Genomic DNA, 17545 nt, shown 5'->3' with positions numbered 1-17545 from the left:
ACTAACACAAAGGACACTGCTGTGCTTAACAGACAGACAGAAATTAAAAAAAAAAAAAAAAGTGTATATATAGAGAACCAGTCCTTGAAGGTGATGACCCCTCTGACCCCATCTCCTGTTGGGACCTCTATATCAAGCCCAAGGACCCAAATTTGCCTGGGAGGTTTTCAGAAAGTCAGAACACAGATATACAGCAGCAAGTGTGGTCGCAGTGTGGTCCAATTTCTGTGAGGGAGATAAGGTCAAAAGAGGGTCTCAAGCCCAGTTGCTATCAGGGGTTTTTTTCCCCTAAACAGAACATGGAGGTAGCTTGTTCCCTGCAACCTGCAAACTTTCAAGGTCAAACAAAGGCCAAACAGGGCCTGCTGTCTATGTGATACGTAAACACAAAGTCCTGACTATGTCAGCAGAATACATGTAGCCAAATGCTGCTTACCATCATCTAAGCTCAGATTTCAGGGGCTGGTTCACAGATCTAAGCCCCTGGTGATGTGTGTGAAATGAGCAAAGCTCATGTATCAGTACCCCCCGGGAGGAGCCTGTTCTGTGGCTTACAGAGCAACTCCAAGCTGGGAGCAACACTGGTCAGGAGCAGAGCTGGCAAAAGCAGCTGCTAAAATAGCTGATTGGCCTCACCAGTCAGCAGCTGCAAGTCCAAGCAAGTCAGACCCTTCAGAAGAGCTGCACCCCACTTTCTTCCACAAAAAAATACTGAAATAACAGGGGCTTAGAACTGGCTGGGCACAGATATATTTGCGGTTTCTCAAATCCAGCAGGAATTGAGGGTGGTCAGTGAAACACAGAGGAATACTGTTAACCTCTGTTTAACACAGAGACACCTACCATGTCCCAAGAAATACTCTTTAATCTCAAAGTTTACACCAATCCTAAAACTATGCCTCTGATGATTTAAAAAAAAAAAAAAACTGTGCAAAAAATTACATTTTAAAACAGATGTAATGATTTGAAAGGAGTTCTAATTATGAAATGCTAGGATACATATGCATAACAAGTAAAATCAAGGAATTTCTTCCATTATGTTTTTTAATGAGTTTGAATGATTATGGCAAGGTAAGTAAAAGACTCCAATACCAATACAGCTGTCATAAGAGCTCCAAATCTCCTGCTTTAATCTTAATCTTACCTGCTGCAGACAGAGAATCAGTGTTTTGGCACTCTGAATTTTGTTATTGTGCCTCGTCCTGCTTAGTGTTTCTTTAATTATGTCTCCAAAATCATTGTAGGTCTATTAATAGCAAGAAAACAAATGCGAATTATCATTCCCCTTCTGTAGCGCTTGGAATACACAGAACATTCAGGTTACAAAAGAAGTTCATAAAACACAATCTCTAGTACATCCAAGTTAAAAGATGAAAACTGGACTTTTTATATTATTTCATACATAAAAGAATGGTATGCTCCTTTATGAGCAATGTGAGGTTTAAACTTACACTGAAATTTTTAAGTATTTATTATGACAAAAAAAATCAAGTGTCTTCAGTAGAGGAATACAGAGGTTTTTATATTTGGCCTATCACTTGCCTTGAGTCCCATGAAATGAAGATCAAGACACATATTCAGGTATTTCCAATGTCCTGTTAGCTGGCACAAGGCAACTGCCCACTCTGTGCTGTGCTCAGCCCTCCTGACAAACACTTCAGAGGGGCTGAAGCTCTACCAACTGTCTAGGCCGGGGGACCACATGAAATCTAGGCCATCTGAGTATGGACTGTGTAAGCTGTATGAAATGAGTTGATCGTTTTGATGTAAGAATGTCTGTATTTAAAGAATTGTCCCACCAATAAGCTACATCTCTGCAATGGCCTCTTCTGAGGAGCCAAGGAGCAGATGTTCAGACAGAATATATCCTCCTCTCAACTTGCAGTTACCTTGTCTGCAGTGAAGTACCTTTGCAGAGCAATAAGGAGAGATTTGTGCCACTCCTGCTTAATTTTATAGCCTTTTTATGACTGAACGGATTCTGAGCCATAAGACTATTAACCCTACACCTTGCATAAACACCAGAGTCACTTTCAATGACTGAAATGCACTGATAAGCAAAACAACCATATCTAAAACCTTACCTTCATATAATGCTTATAGATCTCAGCAGCTGCAGCCATCTCCACCACATTATACACTATCAGCTTGCAATATGCTGCAAGAAGACTCCGCTTTTTGTGCAAGTCATTCAGTTTGCAGTTTTTGTCCTTTCTCTCCTCCTCTTCTGTCAGGTCTAGGGAAACAAAAACACTGAAGCCTTGTTCTGCTACTTTATTCAAGGCATCTCAATTTTAATGACCAACTTTCATCCAAACTGTACAGACTCAGCTGTTCAGTCAACTCTCTAAGCAACAGATGCTAGCTCACTTGTGTTCATTTCTGTGTATATCAGAAGATATAGGTTTATTTCCATTTCAAAGCTTCCAGCTGATGACAGTGAAAGCAAGTTATTTACATAGTCTTCTACTCTGATCTTCACAGGGATTTCTCATTCCTACTAGTCAGAATCTCCTTGTACAACACTGCTCACAACTACAGAACAGAACCAGAGTGCAGAATAAAAAGCACAAACATACTGAATGACAAACACTGACAGACATTGTAAACATTTTTTTTCCTTAGAATAACACAAACGCTAGAAGACCAGCACTTAACTCATCAGCAACCCTACAAAAGCTCCCCTACACAGTCAACAAGAGAAGAGTTCAGGTGAAACTCTCCAAGTGGTTATCAACAAGAGTGAAAGAAAAAAGTAATTTCACATGATTATGAATATACTAAGTCTTTGGAAAATGGGTTAATTCCCAGTTGGGTAACTTATGAAAAACAAATATTCTTAACAGTCTTCTTACACAGCTATGAAGGTACTTGAAGAGAGCTTCCTGCAGCAGGAGAGCTGGGATACACTCTTTCCTGCTGTGAATGTAATCTGCCAATTGCCAAAAGGCTCACTCTTTGACCTATAATTTTCACGTGGTCTGTTTCTGCTTCTACCACCACTGTGTGCCTGGAAACAAAAGGCAAGTGGACAATTAGAAGTATCTACAAATCAGAGTTAAAACTGAAACAGAGTAGTTGCCAGGTGTACACACAGACAGGCAAAGCCACAGCAAGACACAACATCACTCTTTCAGGAAGGAGCCTGCAGTGGGATAGCAGGGATCCTTTGTGAGGAAGACTGAGAAACTGAAAACATCATACAAAATGGGTTTGAGAGAGATCTCAAAAAGCCATTTAACCCCAAGCACGATCAACTACATCAGTTTCAGATTCATAACATATATAACCTGAAACATAACCCATTCCAAAAACTTCTGTGACTTCAACCTCCTCGGGCAATGTTTTCTATGGAATCTCTACCTTTACCATTAAAGAATCTCTCCTAGTATTTCCCCTCCTGCAATATAGGCTCACCACTTCTTGCCATATACACTGTGACCTGGAGAAGTGTGATGCCCAAAACTGGACACAGAACTCCATCTGAACACAGCAGAAGGACAGAGGTTGACAAGGTAATATTCCACTTCTTACAGGCTGTATGCCTGTTTGCACACCCTAGGAACATACCTGCCTCCTGCTTTGCTTTTTGAAGCATACTGTTTAACTTCACTCTCAAAACCACAATGAAGCACAAATCTCTTTCCAAAACACTCCCAAAAGAAACCAGCCTTCACAATAACAGCCTCTATTTGGCAACTGAATCTGACAATGGCAACAGAGCAAAAAGTAGCATAATACTTCCTGCAAAATCCATCCCCCTTTAAACAAAATCCACTAGTCCTTTACTCTGATGGCTTTGAAACTGTCCATGCATCGACAGAATCACACTGTAACACTGCAAGGCTTTTCAGGAAGGTGGTTAACACAATCATCTCCACCACCAAAGTCAGTCTGTCAAATACTTTTACATTCTCATGCACCCCTGTGTTACCTCATTGGCAATATTCCCATGGTTGATCCACAGTGGATATAAATCAGTGAATAACAAGTAAGTCATTTTGTTTGTAAAGGGGCCAAAAAGTAGACCAGCCCCTTTTCCTGCTACGTTCAGTGCAGAGGACAAATGACAGCAAAAAATGGTACATTGCTTCTTCAGTGATGAAGGTGCCTAACCTTTGCTTTCCTCTTCCTCCTCCATGAAAACATGTTCCTGGATAAACAAAAGCAGTTTTTCCTGAAGCGATGTGCTGGGAGGATAATCTAGAAGTCCTGCTGCTTCATTATTATTTGAATCTTGGTGACTCAAAATCAGCAGCCAGTCACAGAGTATCATGAAGGCCTGTATCAAGCAAGCAAAGACAAAGAAGGATTTAGAAACCATGTTGCTTTCCATAGCAGCTCCACTTTTCATCTCCATCACAAACCACAAATGATGATCTGGTTTCTACTCTACTTCTTCCTCTCGGGCTAAAGATTTCTATTTGCCCTGACCCCAAGGGCAAAATGCCACTGCTAAGTCGTTCCAGAACTCATACCTTAGGATACAGCATATACAGTATATACTTGAAGATTTTCTAACTTCCATAGAAAGGAAGCTGAGCTCTATTATGCCACAAGATCTGCCTTTTAACATATGTGAATCACTGCACAATTTCTCTCAATTTTTCATTGCTGAAATGATATTCATAGTAAGGTCATAATGCCTTTGTCAGGCATTAATAAAAATATGATAGCAACAAATACACTGATGTCAGTCTAATCAGAAAACACAGTGATTATCAACTGGCAAATTCAGTCATTCAGATTCAGGCTTTGATTCTCCAACCAGATCCATGCAGACATACACCTATGCTTGATTAAAGCATTCATTTTTGTAGCATTTTAATGTACATAAGTTTAATTTTCCTTTAAAATAAATAGTTGAGGGTTGTTTTTTTAAGAGGTACTTCTCTACTAAAAGACAAAAATATTGGAAAAAAACAGTAGAAGGAAATACTGGTATGAAAAGAAAAGCATTTAAAAGGAGGAGTGAGTATGAGTGCTAATCAAGTGATACACGAACACTGACCTTTTCTCTTACATCTTTTTCCTTATGGTGGAGGAAGCACATGCAAATCTGACAGAAATGCCTCAGCTCTCTTCTTAATGCCAAAAGAGTCTCCTAGAAACATATTTAGGAAAAGTGACAGGCCTAAGACATTAGGGACTACTATTCAATGGAGAATTATAGAGCAAACTTAATGGTTACATCTTTTTTCCATAGATACTATTCATCTCAGATAGCACAGCTGATGGCATTATGAAAAAGACTGACATCTCACAATAGCAGCAGCTTACCAGCTATGAACAACTTAAAAAAACATGTCTTGCTTTCAGGAACCATATCTGGGGTAGAAAGGCCAACTCATAAAAACATAGAGTTTTTCCCCCACTCTGGTGCAGAAAGGTAACAAATCCTGGAGGTAAATGTGCATTTGTCACATGTGCTCAGGCTAGTAGAGTTCAGCAAGTCACAAACTCCTTGTTTCTCCGTCTATAGGATGGGCAGCTCTGATGATATTTATTTACTTACACGGCCCTTTAAACATCCAAGTATTTGCAAAATTCACTTCAGCTTGTCCTTTTAAAGCAGTGATACTAATTTCCAGTTCAGAGATGGGAGTAGTGTATAAAAACCCTGGTCCATCCCACCTAATTTTCAGCACCCAACATGCGATTTGCCCTCTGGACTTCTCTCTCTCTTTCTCTCTCTCTCTCTCTTTCTCTCTTTCTCTCTCTCTCTCTCTTTCTCTCTTTCTCTCTCTCTTTCTCCCTCTCTCTCTCTCGACAGAGGTATGGAAAGAGGTAACCCAGGTTAACTACACTGCTAACTTTGGCATGCCTAAACGTAGTCGCCTCTATTAGGATAAACCCAGCAAGAGAGACTTCTTGATTTGCCAACAGCCACATAAAAGATCTCTTGATCCTTTGCTAGGTCCAGCTGTTATACTGCACTGAGCTCTCAGCAGTCAATAGAAGTGGAATGCCATTACAGGCAGGCTGGATTTCCTGCTATGCAACTGTATCTTTATAAGAAAGAGGATCCATCCCAGGGCATGCTGGGAAGAAGGGGAGGGGGAGGCAAAACATCGCCTTAACAGCATTAGGGGAGAGGGAGAAAGAAACAGTCCTAGAGCTGCTGTCCAGGAAAAGTTCTTTTTTGCTCTTGGAACTTCTCTCTGCCAGTATCCAGATTTGGTCCTGCAGAGTGGGCCGCAACATCTCGCTTCCAATCAAAATCTGTTCCCGTATGAAAGGCCAAATTCAAAAATGTGGTGCCCCGTTATCAGTCAAGCTAGCTGTGTCTGGATTGAAAGGCAGAGCATATTAGAACAGAGAGAGATGCAGACACCCACTCAGGAATGGAATGGGACGGGAATAGATAGTGAATCAGTCACCAAAAGCGTAACCTCCCAGCTAGCATTTCTCATACAAAACAAATGTCCATGTTAGTGTCCTGTTCTGTATGCACAGGAGAACCAGAGCAAGGAGACAGAATGGCAGAAGCAGCAACACTTAGTGTCATCTGAAATCACCATAAAGAGAAACTGCACAGGTACAAATCTGTTTGTGAATCAAAGCATAAAAGAGTTTTACTCTGTAGTGTTTAAAACTAGAATGTCTTCTGAAATATCTGGCAGAGCTTGGGAACCACATAAAACCAATTAACCAAGTAAGTAGTCAGCTGATGAGTATATTACCAAACACTTTCAATAACTTTCTGCATACATCACACAATATATAAATAAAACAAGAAAATAAGAAGAAAATAAAGCAGTAAGACTTCCCGGAGTTTTCACTGAATACTCTTTGTTGCTTAAAACAAGAAAATAACAAACTGTTTGGCACTAGAACAAGCTCCTTATCTCCATCAAGCACCAGGAATTTGTAGCACATGTTTTGCAGTAAAAATAGAGGTGAACCATTGTTCAGTTATTCTCTTGCAGACTGAAGAAGCATAAACAAACAAAAAAAAAGGGGGAGAGGGGAGAGAGGGAGGGGGGAGAGAGGGGGGAAAGGAGGGGTAGAGAGGGGGGAGAGAGGGGTGGAGACAAAATGCACCAACTAAATTTGTTTTCCTCAAGAAAACACACAAATTATCATCTTGAGAAAGCGTGTCTTTTCTGGCCATCTGAGATTAGAAAAGCAATTTAAACTTCTAGAAGCACAACCCTGGGTTTCAAAATGATACGGAGTGGCCAACCTTGGGAGAATTTTCCGCAACTGCTGCTAGTTGCCACAGGAGAGAAAAGTATGTGCACTGGAGAGCTGGCAGGATCATCTGAAAATAAAAACACAAGTCCTTTATTTACATGAAAGGCTTTACAGCAAAAGCTCAGGACTAAACAAAGCATTCAAGCCTGACATTCTGCACACTGCTTGCACTACCATTTCTACCCTGTAAGGCATTTAGACCCCCAAAATAAACTTAATAGGTTCACATACAACTAAATGTTGCCTCCTGAGAAAGTTAATTATTAACTAAGGTCCTGTTTCTGCAGAACCCTGACATCTTAATGAATTCAAGCAAACGTATAGGGGTGTTCACAGAAGTTAACTTTAGGTTAGCTGCTTAGGATCTCTCTGCAGTGTTTGGATAAAGCAGACTCCTCCAGAGGGCAATTCAGAGCAGAAGCCAAACCTTGGTGCTCCGATGCTCTATCTAAAGGAGTATACCTCTGCCCACTGGCTACAGACTCTCAGCTCTCTTCCAGCAGAAATTCACCCCTGTCCGTATAACCCCATATTTGCTGCTGCAAACAGTGCCTGATTAACATTAACGACTGCTGGAGCACATCAACTTGTAATGCCAGGGAAATACCTCCATCTTGGCACAAACAATATTTGAGTTGAGGCAACCAGACAATCAAAGGACTGCAGTTTAGGCAACAGGTAATTACAAACCATCTTCACCAAAAGTCAATCAGCGAGCAACAAGCCCAAAGTATATGGTTTCCAGTTATGCAAACCATAAGGGGCTTCTCACTGTCCAACAGTTTCTTATCTACTCATAGCAAGCTCGTACAATCAAGGTGAAATACTGAGCATGAGAAAGGATTAATCTAGATTTCAGATGATTCCTCTATCACAGATCTTCAAATAAATGAATCCATGGCATGGAATCTACTCATTCCAATAACATTATACCAAAGGCAGCCTCAGTTTCCCACACTGAGAAATGGAAAAATACCTTTCTGCATCACAGGACACTGGTATATACAGATTGTTTAATATGTGCTACTTTTCCTGCTTTCAACAAGAAAAACCTCTTTCAGTGTTAAGTATCAACAATTCACCTGAAGAGACAAACCCCCACGTTCCATTTCAAACACCAGCAACCTTAAAGTCTTGTCATACAGATTCCACTTGGTGAGATCATGGGCACTGCAAGTAAAAAAGAAACAACAACACACTAAGCAAAAAATGGAATCTCACCTCACCAAATAGGTTAAAATGATACCATTTTTGCCTGTATCTAATGTACAGCAATAACTTTAAACAAAATCTAAGTCAAACCACGCCACAAAAGACTAACTTAGTTTTCTGGGTACTGAATCCCTCACTATGATCCTGATGTTAAAACAAGTGACTGCCTACTACGCAGAGACCTCACATGAGCAAATAAAATACACGGACCTTCCAACAGCATGCTAAAGCTGGTCATTACCTTTCCTCCTTAGCAATGAAACTTACTGAGAGGCACCTTGTGAAATCTTCCACTATAAAGATATAACAATTAAAGGGGAAAAAAAGGAAATTAAGTTTTGCATGGCCTCATGTTGGCTTTAAGCTTTAGTCCATAGTTTCACAGTCTACGTTCCTGCTACAAAACAGCAGTGTCCATGAAGACAGTAAAAAGAAAACCAACCTCCGTACCTTTTTCTACATGCTATATCCACACTCTCAAAGTGCCCAAAAAAGGTCTAAAGAATACTATTTTTTCTCTTTAAAAGAGTTTTTTTTAACACTCTTGAGTGCTTGCAAGCTGCCCAGTGTTAGACTTCTCTCTGGAAAAATAGAGCAACCTTAGCATGCAGGATAGGCAAGACACATTGAGCCCAAGGCCCAATTATCCCACCCTCTACTGTCTTGCATATTAATTTACATGGTGAACAATCCCAGAAAAAGTAAGCTTCTGAGAGACCTGTGTTTTAACAAAAGAAGATCAAATAAAATAGGACAAACAAAGCAGATTACATCCAAGGGAAAAAAAGATTTCACTCACTATACTCTCTTCAAACTGACTGCCAGCATTGAGAGTAAGACAGTGCAACAGCATCCAGCTAAGAGAGAGGGACCATAACAACCCAGTTGAGAGGACCTCTGTGTCCACTCTGCCACCCCAACTCTATAACACACGCTTCTTAGCCCCATTAGGGCTGATGCTCCAACCTCAGTAACAAGTCCAAAAAGAATTCCACACCCAAGAGTACAGTCCTGTTCAGGAAATCATAAACTTTGCAACATCTCTCATAGGGACCACTTTCATTTTCTTGCAAAAATCTTGCTAAACCCACCAAGCAAGGGCAAATCATGCTCTGCAGCTGTTTAGTTAAGCTGATACTTAAGTATGGAAAATAAATTATGGAAAGTAAATAAGCACTGTGTAAATAAACATCTCACTTATGAAAAGCTGCTATTCTTCTCAAAGCAGAGTGTATCCGGGAAATTTCTCCTGCATCTGCACAAAAACCTTCTTCCTAAATTGTTCAAGTTTGGAAAAGAGAAAAGAATTAGCCAGTGTGGGGTAAGGTAACTGCTATGTCCTCTTCCCAACCCACAGACTTGAATTACTCTCCTCCAGCCTTCCCCAGTGCTTTCATCTTCAGTCTTGCTACTCATACCTTCCTCTATTGTGAAAAGCAAACAACATATGTTGACTGCACAGAAATTGTGTATAAGGAAGTGCCCCATCATTGCCAAATCCACAGCAATCTTCCAACACTGTGTTATTGCTAACACACTTTAAAACCTAGGGATTAGGCTAATGTAGAAGTCCTAAAACTCAGACCCACAGGCCATTCATGGTCCCTCACACAGTTGCTAGGGATCTATGGAAAGCTAACTGTTCACATGGTGCTGGCTCTTCTTGCTTCCAGCTGCCAGATCACATTCAAAGATAGCTAAAAATACATTAAATACTTTCCCATAGATGCAATTGCTGTAGTTTCCACAAGGATACTACGTGATTATGGGAGATGGTCTGTACAACCAGGAATTAGAAGGGAGGGGTTCCAGGAGAAAATCTCTTTATTTAGATATGGTTCACACTACAAAGGAGTTGAAGAATCCCTGGTCTAGCACTTATCTTGTTTCTCATAAATACACATTCTCTCACATTGACATAGATGTCTATTTAAGACCAACAAAATAAACTCAATATGAGGTTAGGAGATTTTTTGGCATGACACATTTTACAATATCCCAGCATCCAATAAAAACCTGTCAGTGTGAACTCTCATACCATGGCATGACACCTGTTCATGACGGCACAGTTGATCAGATCAGCTGCAGACTTCTGTTGTTCAGTTCAGCCAGCAAGCTATTCATATCACCACCAGCTGTTTCTGCTTTTTAGAACTAATGAAGAACTTTGAGGGAGACTCTGCAGTTCTCCTTCAAGGGGAAAGTCATCATTTCAAAGACCCCATAGCTATTTAATCTGTATTACAGACTGTAAGGTTTTTTTCCCCTAGCAATATCTCTACAGCCAAAACAACTATAGAGGTCATCTTGTGTACTATCAAATACGTAGAAGTACAGAACTATACCTTTTTGGAAGCAGTCTCATCATCTATAGATCCATAGCACTTCTTAGCTGATGTTACACATAGTATCTCTGGCACAGTAATACTTCAATTTGTAGTACTGTGGTATACAATTGTAGTATACTTACAATATAGAAATATTACGTAGCCCAGGTCCAGAATATCAAGAAAATATGAAGTGCCCTGTGGCTACTGTGAGCTACTCTATTTTTCACCCTATTCCTGCCAAAAACATCGACTTCATTAAAACGTCAATCCCCTTCATTAAATAGTCAATCTTTTTAGAGTAAGACCCACCTTTGAAAGCTCTGCTCCCATAAAGCAGAGAAACAGATACAAAGGGTGATTCCATACCCCCTTTAATCTTATCTCTTCTTTTTTGATGGGGAAATGGCTTATTTATCTCCATAAGGAATCACACTCACCTTTTGCCAGAAGCTGTTTAGTAGCTGGTTAAGCTGCTCCACCAACTCATCTATCAGTTGGGTTCGGGCGCAATCCACCTGGCTGTAGATGGCAATTTCTTCACTGCAGAGGACGTAATAAGTCCTGGAGGAGGCCTCAAGGACAGACATATCAGAGTGTTTGGCCACAATGTCTTTTACCTCTCTTAGCAAAGCATCCAAATGCTGCAAGTAATAAAAGGGGTATGACAGTTAAATCATAGTTAAGTCCACTATGTTTCAGATACATTTCACCTGGCCAATATATCACTACAGGTCATATAACCAACATGAAATAAATGCCAGTCTGAGGAGGAGAAAGGCAGGACTATGGGATACAGCTTTCTTCTGCATTTATAGCCCTTTTTAATTATTTTGTCTCTGGATCTCCCTAAAAACTAAAATAACTGTTTCAAGCTCTATTTTAGCAATATACCTTTGGCACTACATGAAAATAATTACAATGGTGGCGAAGGAGGAGTGTCTTTTCCTCCAAACAGTGGAAGTTGTCTTCCTCAGCAGCTGAGGACGAAGCAGGTTTCAGATCACCCCAGCAGCTGGGGTCTTTATTCGTAATGAGAGGAAAGAACAACATTTCTGCCATTTGTCTCTTCCTGTTAACTTTCTGTCCTGAAAGTAAAACCTAGAAGTGTTTGCAAACATCATCTCCCTGTAAACACCCTTGATTAAGAGCACATTAAGCTATTCCAAGGATTTCACCTATCCATTTCTGACCACCCCTCTCCCATCAGCAGATATATTATCCCCATTCTTATCTTTCAGTTACTATCATCCCCCAGCAGCTGGGAGACAGTCTTCAAGGAGAATGAAAACCCATTTTGTAGTAACTCCTGGAAATGCCAACTCAGACACATGGCATAACCCATCCTCTCTCCACCCAACAATGAAGAACCCAATCTATTCTCAAGGGCAGGCCTATCATATGAAACCATAAATCATTACCCACCAGGGCATCAGGCCAGTCACAGCATATCAGAACTGACAAGCACTAAAGCTTTTCTGGCAGTCCCAAATCAAAAGGTAAAAAGCCTGAACAAGATCACTTTCCTTGAGATATGAGAATATTTTGCTGTATCTCAACAGTCCCCTATTTGTTCCAAGTCACACTAAACCCTGTAAATTGTCACATAAATTTGGTACATTCCACATGCACCCGACTACACCAATTCCTATTTACCTTCTCTAGATGTCCTGTACTGTAAACATCTAAATCATAATACTGAGGAATCTGCAGGAGATTTGTCACTTTTTCTGCATCTGTTGAATACTGCAGAGAAAAAAAAACAGGATATGAGTGCATTACAGGAATTTTAATGAAATATTTAACATGCATTCACAGAGCAGCTGTTAGTTACCTTTGCCAAGAGCTGAGGAAGCACCATAATAAAGTGTTCAGTAATTTTGGTACAATCTTCCAATTGTATTTTCTTCTCTTTTACTGACAGAATCTGCAGACAAAGCATTTCGTTTCAATTATAAAATCTCTTAGATCTGAGTGGAATTTTACATTTAACCCAAGGTTAACTCACATGCCTCTATCTAAAATAAATCAAGCCAAGGCAAAGATACTTTTCCATGGAGTCAACCAGATGGTTTTGGTTTTGGCTACATCTAATTAAATTAGATGTAAATCACTGAACAACTATATATCATGGATAAAATGCTTACCATTTTATCAATAACATGCTTCCACTAGCTTTCTTCTAATGCTCATACCCTTCAACATCCACTGCTAATAAGACCTAGAGGTCAAAAAACACTGTGCCATTTTATAAAAAGTAAGCTATTTTATTTTTGAAGATGTACCAACCACTAGGAACATGCTGTTTGGCAAAGCACAAACAGAATGTGATTACAGCACAATAAATCAGAATAAGATGCACTAACTTTTTTGGCTGCACCTCTGCCCACTGGAGGATGACCTTCAGCTGCTTCTCTAACAGTTGCGAGGATAATTTCAATGAGAGCACTTTCATGGGCATCACTCAATGCTGTAAGTAAATCAGTCTCCTTTCAGAATCACACAAAGGAAAAATGAAGACACAGCAATAGATAATGAAAAACCTATCATTTATCTGAGCAACTGTGGAAGGACACTACATAAAGAAAGATGCAGTGTTGCTAAAGAAATACCTAGAGAGTGTTAGATTTAATTTGAAGAAAAAATATATATATTTACTGAACACAAAATAAATTATTCCTCTCATGGCCAACCTTTTCAGGGCACTTAGGGTCCCAAAGACACAGGCAGCTTCAACCAGGCCTATCCCTGTTGACTACTATCTCACTTAGTACACACCTGCTTCTTTGAATTACAAAATGCTTTAAATCTCTGGGTCCGTAAGCTTTGATTTCGATCATGCAACCACCTCCACATCTACTATAACAACTACTACTTAAGTTCACTTTAAAATATTTTTTACATAAAACTAATCCTCTGGAGTTCTAGTTGAGAACAAATTCAACACAGTATTTTTTTCTTTTCAGGCATGAACAATAGCCTAACAGTACTACACTTCAAACAATCAATACTTTTAGATTCTTACGTTTTGAATAAACAAACAAGTCAAGTCAGAGTTACTTAAGCATTATGGCTTAATTACGCAAGTATTCTTGAAAAGTTTCTATACTAAGATTATACAAATACAGAAAAATAAAAACAAGTATGTTGATACAAATATCACAGTGGCAATATCTGAGTCATATCTGCTTTGTGACCCTTGAGGACCACAATCTGAGATCAAAAGGCACTGCAAGGTGCAGTGATCCTAAACTGTCTGAAGGCAAAGTTCAAAAAACAACAAGATACTCATACAGACAAAGCTAAGCTCTGTGCTGACCCACCTTCTTCATCTTCTTCAGCATTTTTTAATAGAAGAGTGGTCATGCACTCCCAGTCCTTCAGGAATTTGCCTGCCCAGTCCCACAAGCTGTCTACGAGGTATGTGACATGTTTGTGTAGCTAGGGAATAAAAATAAAAGCTTAGAGAAGCAAACCTTTCATTAGAAGGAAATAGTTTCAAATATTCTTCTCCCCTTTTCCAATTACAAAGCTTTGTCATCCATGCATACATTCATATGCAGTGCTCCAACATACCTAGTTTGAGGCTAATCAATGTTAAACACCATTTCTTCAGTCTGATACAAAAGGAGCCATAAAAGCAAGAGAAAAGCTTTTCTTTCCTCTTTTTAGGATATCTTTCTCCTGTAATTTAAGTAATCACTTTAAAACTAGCTTCTGTATTGCTTCTATATTGCTGACCATAACAACTAAAAATCCAAACTTGGGGCTAGAAATGAGTTAACATTTTAGATTATGTTGATCAAGTTCTTTGCAGGTAGATTAAAAGCTACTGTGCCTGAGACAATTTGGCTAGACACAGGTCTAGACCACAAAAAAAGCTAAGCAAATAAAATACAGCCCTTAAGTTGATAAACTCTCAGGAAGGCCTGTTAGCATAGGCAAAACCACATGGTTCTTAGCCAGTCAGCATAGAACAGGTGCACAGCAAGCTCATATCTGCCTGCAGAAAGACACAGACACATACTAATATTTCTCACTCATTGGCATTAGTCTTCTGGGTTATTTTCAGAAGCTGCTTCAGCACTAGTTCTCTCCAGCAGTATAGCTGTAAATTAGTTTTGATACAACAGAACAGAAGTGCTGAATTCTGTCTCCATTAAAAGTCATTCTAGAGAGTCAGAACATCCCAAAGACCAAACAGTTTTAAGTTCATAACCAGAAAGAGCCTTCAAAAGGAAGCCAATACTTGACTCAACATGCAACACTGGGTGTAAAAAAAACTTACTGCAGGGGATATTCTCCTCACCTCACTCTCCAGGAAAAAATGTATTAATGCTTTCAACTGGTCAGTACTCGCCCGAAACTTCTCTCCTCTTTTGGGCAGAACTTCTTCATCTCCCTCATGACTAAGCAGCCTGCCAACAGAAAATAAGTCAATCCAGTTCTGCCACATACTCCCTAAGTTCATTTGCCAGTGTAACACTAATTTTGTCAAGACTTCAAGGACCATATGTCTTCTAAATATCTACTTATTTATTTCAAATCATATTAGCCTTTTTATCAGATGAAAGGAAAAGAGATTAGATTGTTTTCCACTATCAGAGATCTGTCATCCTTATGAACGCAGAGATTCTCTCTAACAGTTTCACAGGTACCCTGCCAACCTTCTGGACAACAGATGCAGATTCCACAGTTTTGAACATATAATGAGGTAGGCATTTGCTCACGCTTGAGAAGGTACTTGCTCCAGACTGAATTTAAATCTTAACAATATTACTTAAATATTACTTAAAAATATTACTACTTGACTATTTTTCACATTATGGTACATCTTGGCACTGAAGCTCCTTAAAGAAAGCATAGTATCTTATATTTACAAGAGGCAATTTATTCAGCTTCAGATACACTGCAAAAAATGTTGTTCTTCTTCTGCCTAAAGTATGAAGCATATTATACTTCATTCCAATTTCCACTTCCCCCTTATCCAAAATGAGTGTCACTGTGCTGCTCATGAAGAATGCTAATCCCCAAGATACATACAAGAAGGTCATCCCCACAGATTAACGTAAAGCTAAAGTGCTTGGATTTAAAGCAGGGCCACACTACTTAATGTTGGCATAAGCTAATACTTCAAAAAAGTGCTTCTGCTAGTATAATTTAGTCCAGCTCAGTAAGTAAACTAAGTTAAAAATGCAGACACTGAGGAGATTTTACACATACACACACACACACAAAAAAAAAAGAATTAATACTGTAACTTTTATCAGTATGACTGAGAGGGAGGGTGCCACTAACATCTCCATCACACCAGAATCAACACTTTTATACTGGTAGAAGTATGAAAGAGAAGAACTGGACAAAAAAGAACAAGGGTGAAGTTTACAGGGTCAAAGCATCCATGCTGCACTGGGAGGCTGGATATAAAAAGTAAAGTTATCAAGGCAATCATTTCAGTGGCAAAAAGCAGCAGTGTTCTGTCAGGAAAAACAGCTGGGTTATGATAGAATACTGGGACCCACAGAAAAGATGAAGTAAGGCTAGTAGATGCCATAGAAGACTCATCAAAAAAAAAATTTATCTTCATTTGTCTTTTTGTTGGACTTGGCTCCACAAACCCCAGCATGTCAGCAATTCAACTGGATAGGAACAGACAGCCAGGAGGAGATTCTACGTGTGTGAGAAAGACATCATTATTATTTCTGATTTTTTCCCTACAAAAGCCTTGCCAAAATATTTTTACTTTCATTCCCTTTTGTAAGGCAAAATTATTTCTCTCAGCTGTAGAGATAGAATATTTCTTCTCTTTTTAGCATGCCAACTCCATTCACTTCATGCAACCATTGTTAAAAGAAGCCCATTTATAAGAGTTACTCCTGGGGAAGATAAACCCTATACTTCATTAACCTGACAGAAAATTGAGAGGCTTTTTAATCTGCTGCATCTCTCATTATTCAAAGCCTTTCCAGTGTATAAAGCAACTTCCAAAGGGAGAAGAGGAGGCCATTTTTGTGATTAATCACTAAAGCTATGAAAATCCAGCAGATGCCAGGTGATGAATTAGCTTGTAAGAAACAACAGGAAAAGAAAGGAAAAGGAAAGGTGGTATACTCTCAACCTGGCATAGCACCTGTGGACCAGCAAGTTGTTTCATATTCTCTAGCCTTGCACTTTTCTCATGCCTAACATGTCAGGGCTGTGCAGGGAACAAACGATTACCCCCAAACACCATTTCTCTTCGAATTCAACTGAAGAAAGCACATCTACTATCCTCATGGTATTTACTTTCAGCAGAAAAATAAATGTTTAATGCCCCTCTTAAATAAATCTACCTTCACTCTGAAACAAATAAGAATGTGCAAAAAGTAGGCAGGCAGGCAGGCAGGCAGAGATACCTTTTATAAAGGAATTCCCCAGCTGCTACTGCAAGCGGACGGTGTGTGGTATAAACAAACTGGTATAAGGTTTCACAGTCTTCAGCTGATAACACATCCTCACAGTTCCTAGACAAAAATAACAACGGAAGTTATAGTTCAGGTTTATCTGCAAAGAATATTATGAATGCTATTCCCAGCTTTTACTAGACCCGATTCTTCATAACCTTGCAATGTGTTTACACAGCTAAAATTTTAGATGTGTCCTACACATTTTAGATGTGTGGAACACATCTAAAAATGCTATCAGATAGAATTGAAAGCATTTTTTGTACTCACTTTGTAAAGAAACAGAGGTCTGTACAAGCCATGAGGAATCAGGCCCACTGCATGGACATCAATTTAAAGCATAACTAAGGTTGATTAGTGCTCATT

The 17545-nt window shown here is 39.4% G+C and overlaps 1 protein-coding gene across 4 annotated transcripts in view; it reads right to left on the bottom strand.

Annotated features, from left to right (window-relative positions):
- LOC106491237 (cohesin subunit SA-2-like) overlaps positions 1-17545 on the bottom strand; it is a 63003-nt gene that overhangs the window by 9134 nt on the left and 36324 nt on the right. For all 4 annotated transcript variants that reach the window (XM_067295898.1, XM_067295910.1, XM_013950808.2 and 1 more), the window contains 14 exons: positions 17132-17239; positions 15046-15154; positions 14060-14177; positions 13103-13206; positions 12571-12663; positions 12393-12482; positions 11177-11380; positions 9607-9683; positions 8280-8367; positions 7187-7264; positions 5012-5104; positions 4117-4282; positions 2085-2236; positions 1145-1246 (listed from right to left, as the gene is read on the bottom strand). In XM_067295898.1, coding sequence (XP_067151999.1) covers positions 1145-1246; positions 2085-2236; positions 4117-4282; positions 5012-5104; positions 7187-7264; positions 8280-8367; positions 9607-9683; positions 11177-11380; positions 12393-12482; positions 12571-12663; positions 13103-13206; positions 14060-14177; positions 15046-15154; positions 17132-17239 — 1582 coding nt within the window. The remainder of the gene's footprint in view (positions 1-1144; positions 1247-2084; positions 2237-4116; positions 4283-5011; positions 5105-7186; positions 7265-8279; positions 8368-9606; positions 9684-11176; positions 11381-12392; positions 12483-12570; positions 12664-13102; positions 13207-14059; positions 14178-15045; positions 15155-17131; positions 17240-17545) is intronic.

Source organism: Apteryx mantelli, chromosome 1, assembly GCF_036417845.1.
Source record: "Apteryx mantelli isolate bAptMan1 chromosome 1, bAptMan1.hap1, whole genome shotgun sequence".
NCBI classification, from domain to species: domain Eukaryota; kingdom Metazoa; phylum Chordata; class Aves; order Apterygiformes; family Apterygidae; genus Apteryx; species Apteryx mantelli.
The sequence above is the reverse complement of the archived record's forward strand: the minus strand, read 5'-3'. Positions and strand labels throughout refer to the sequence as shown.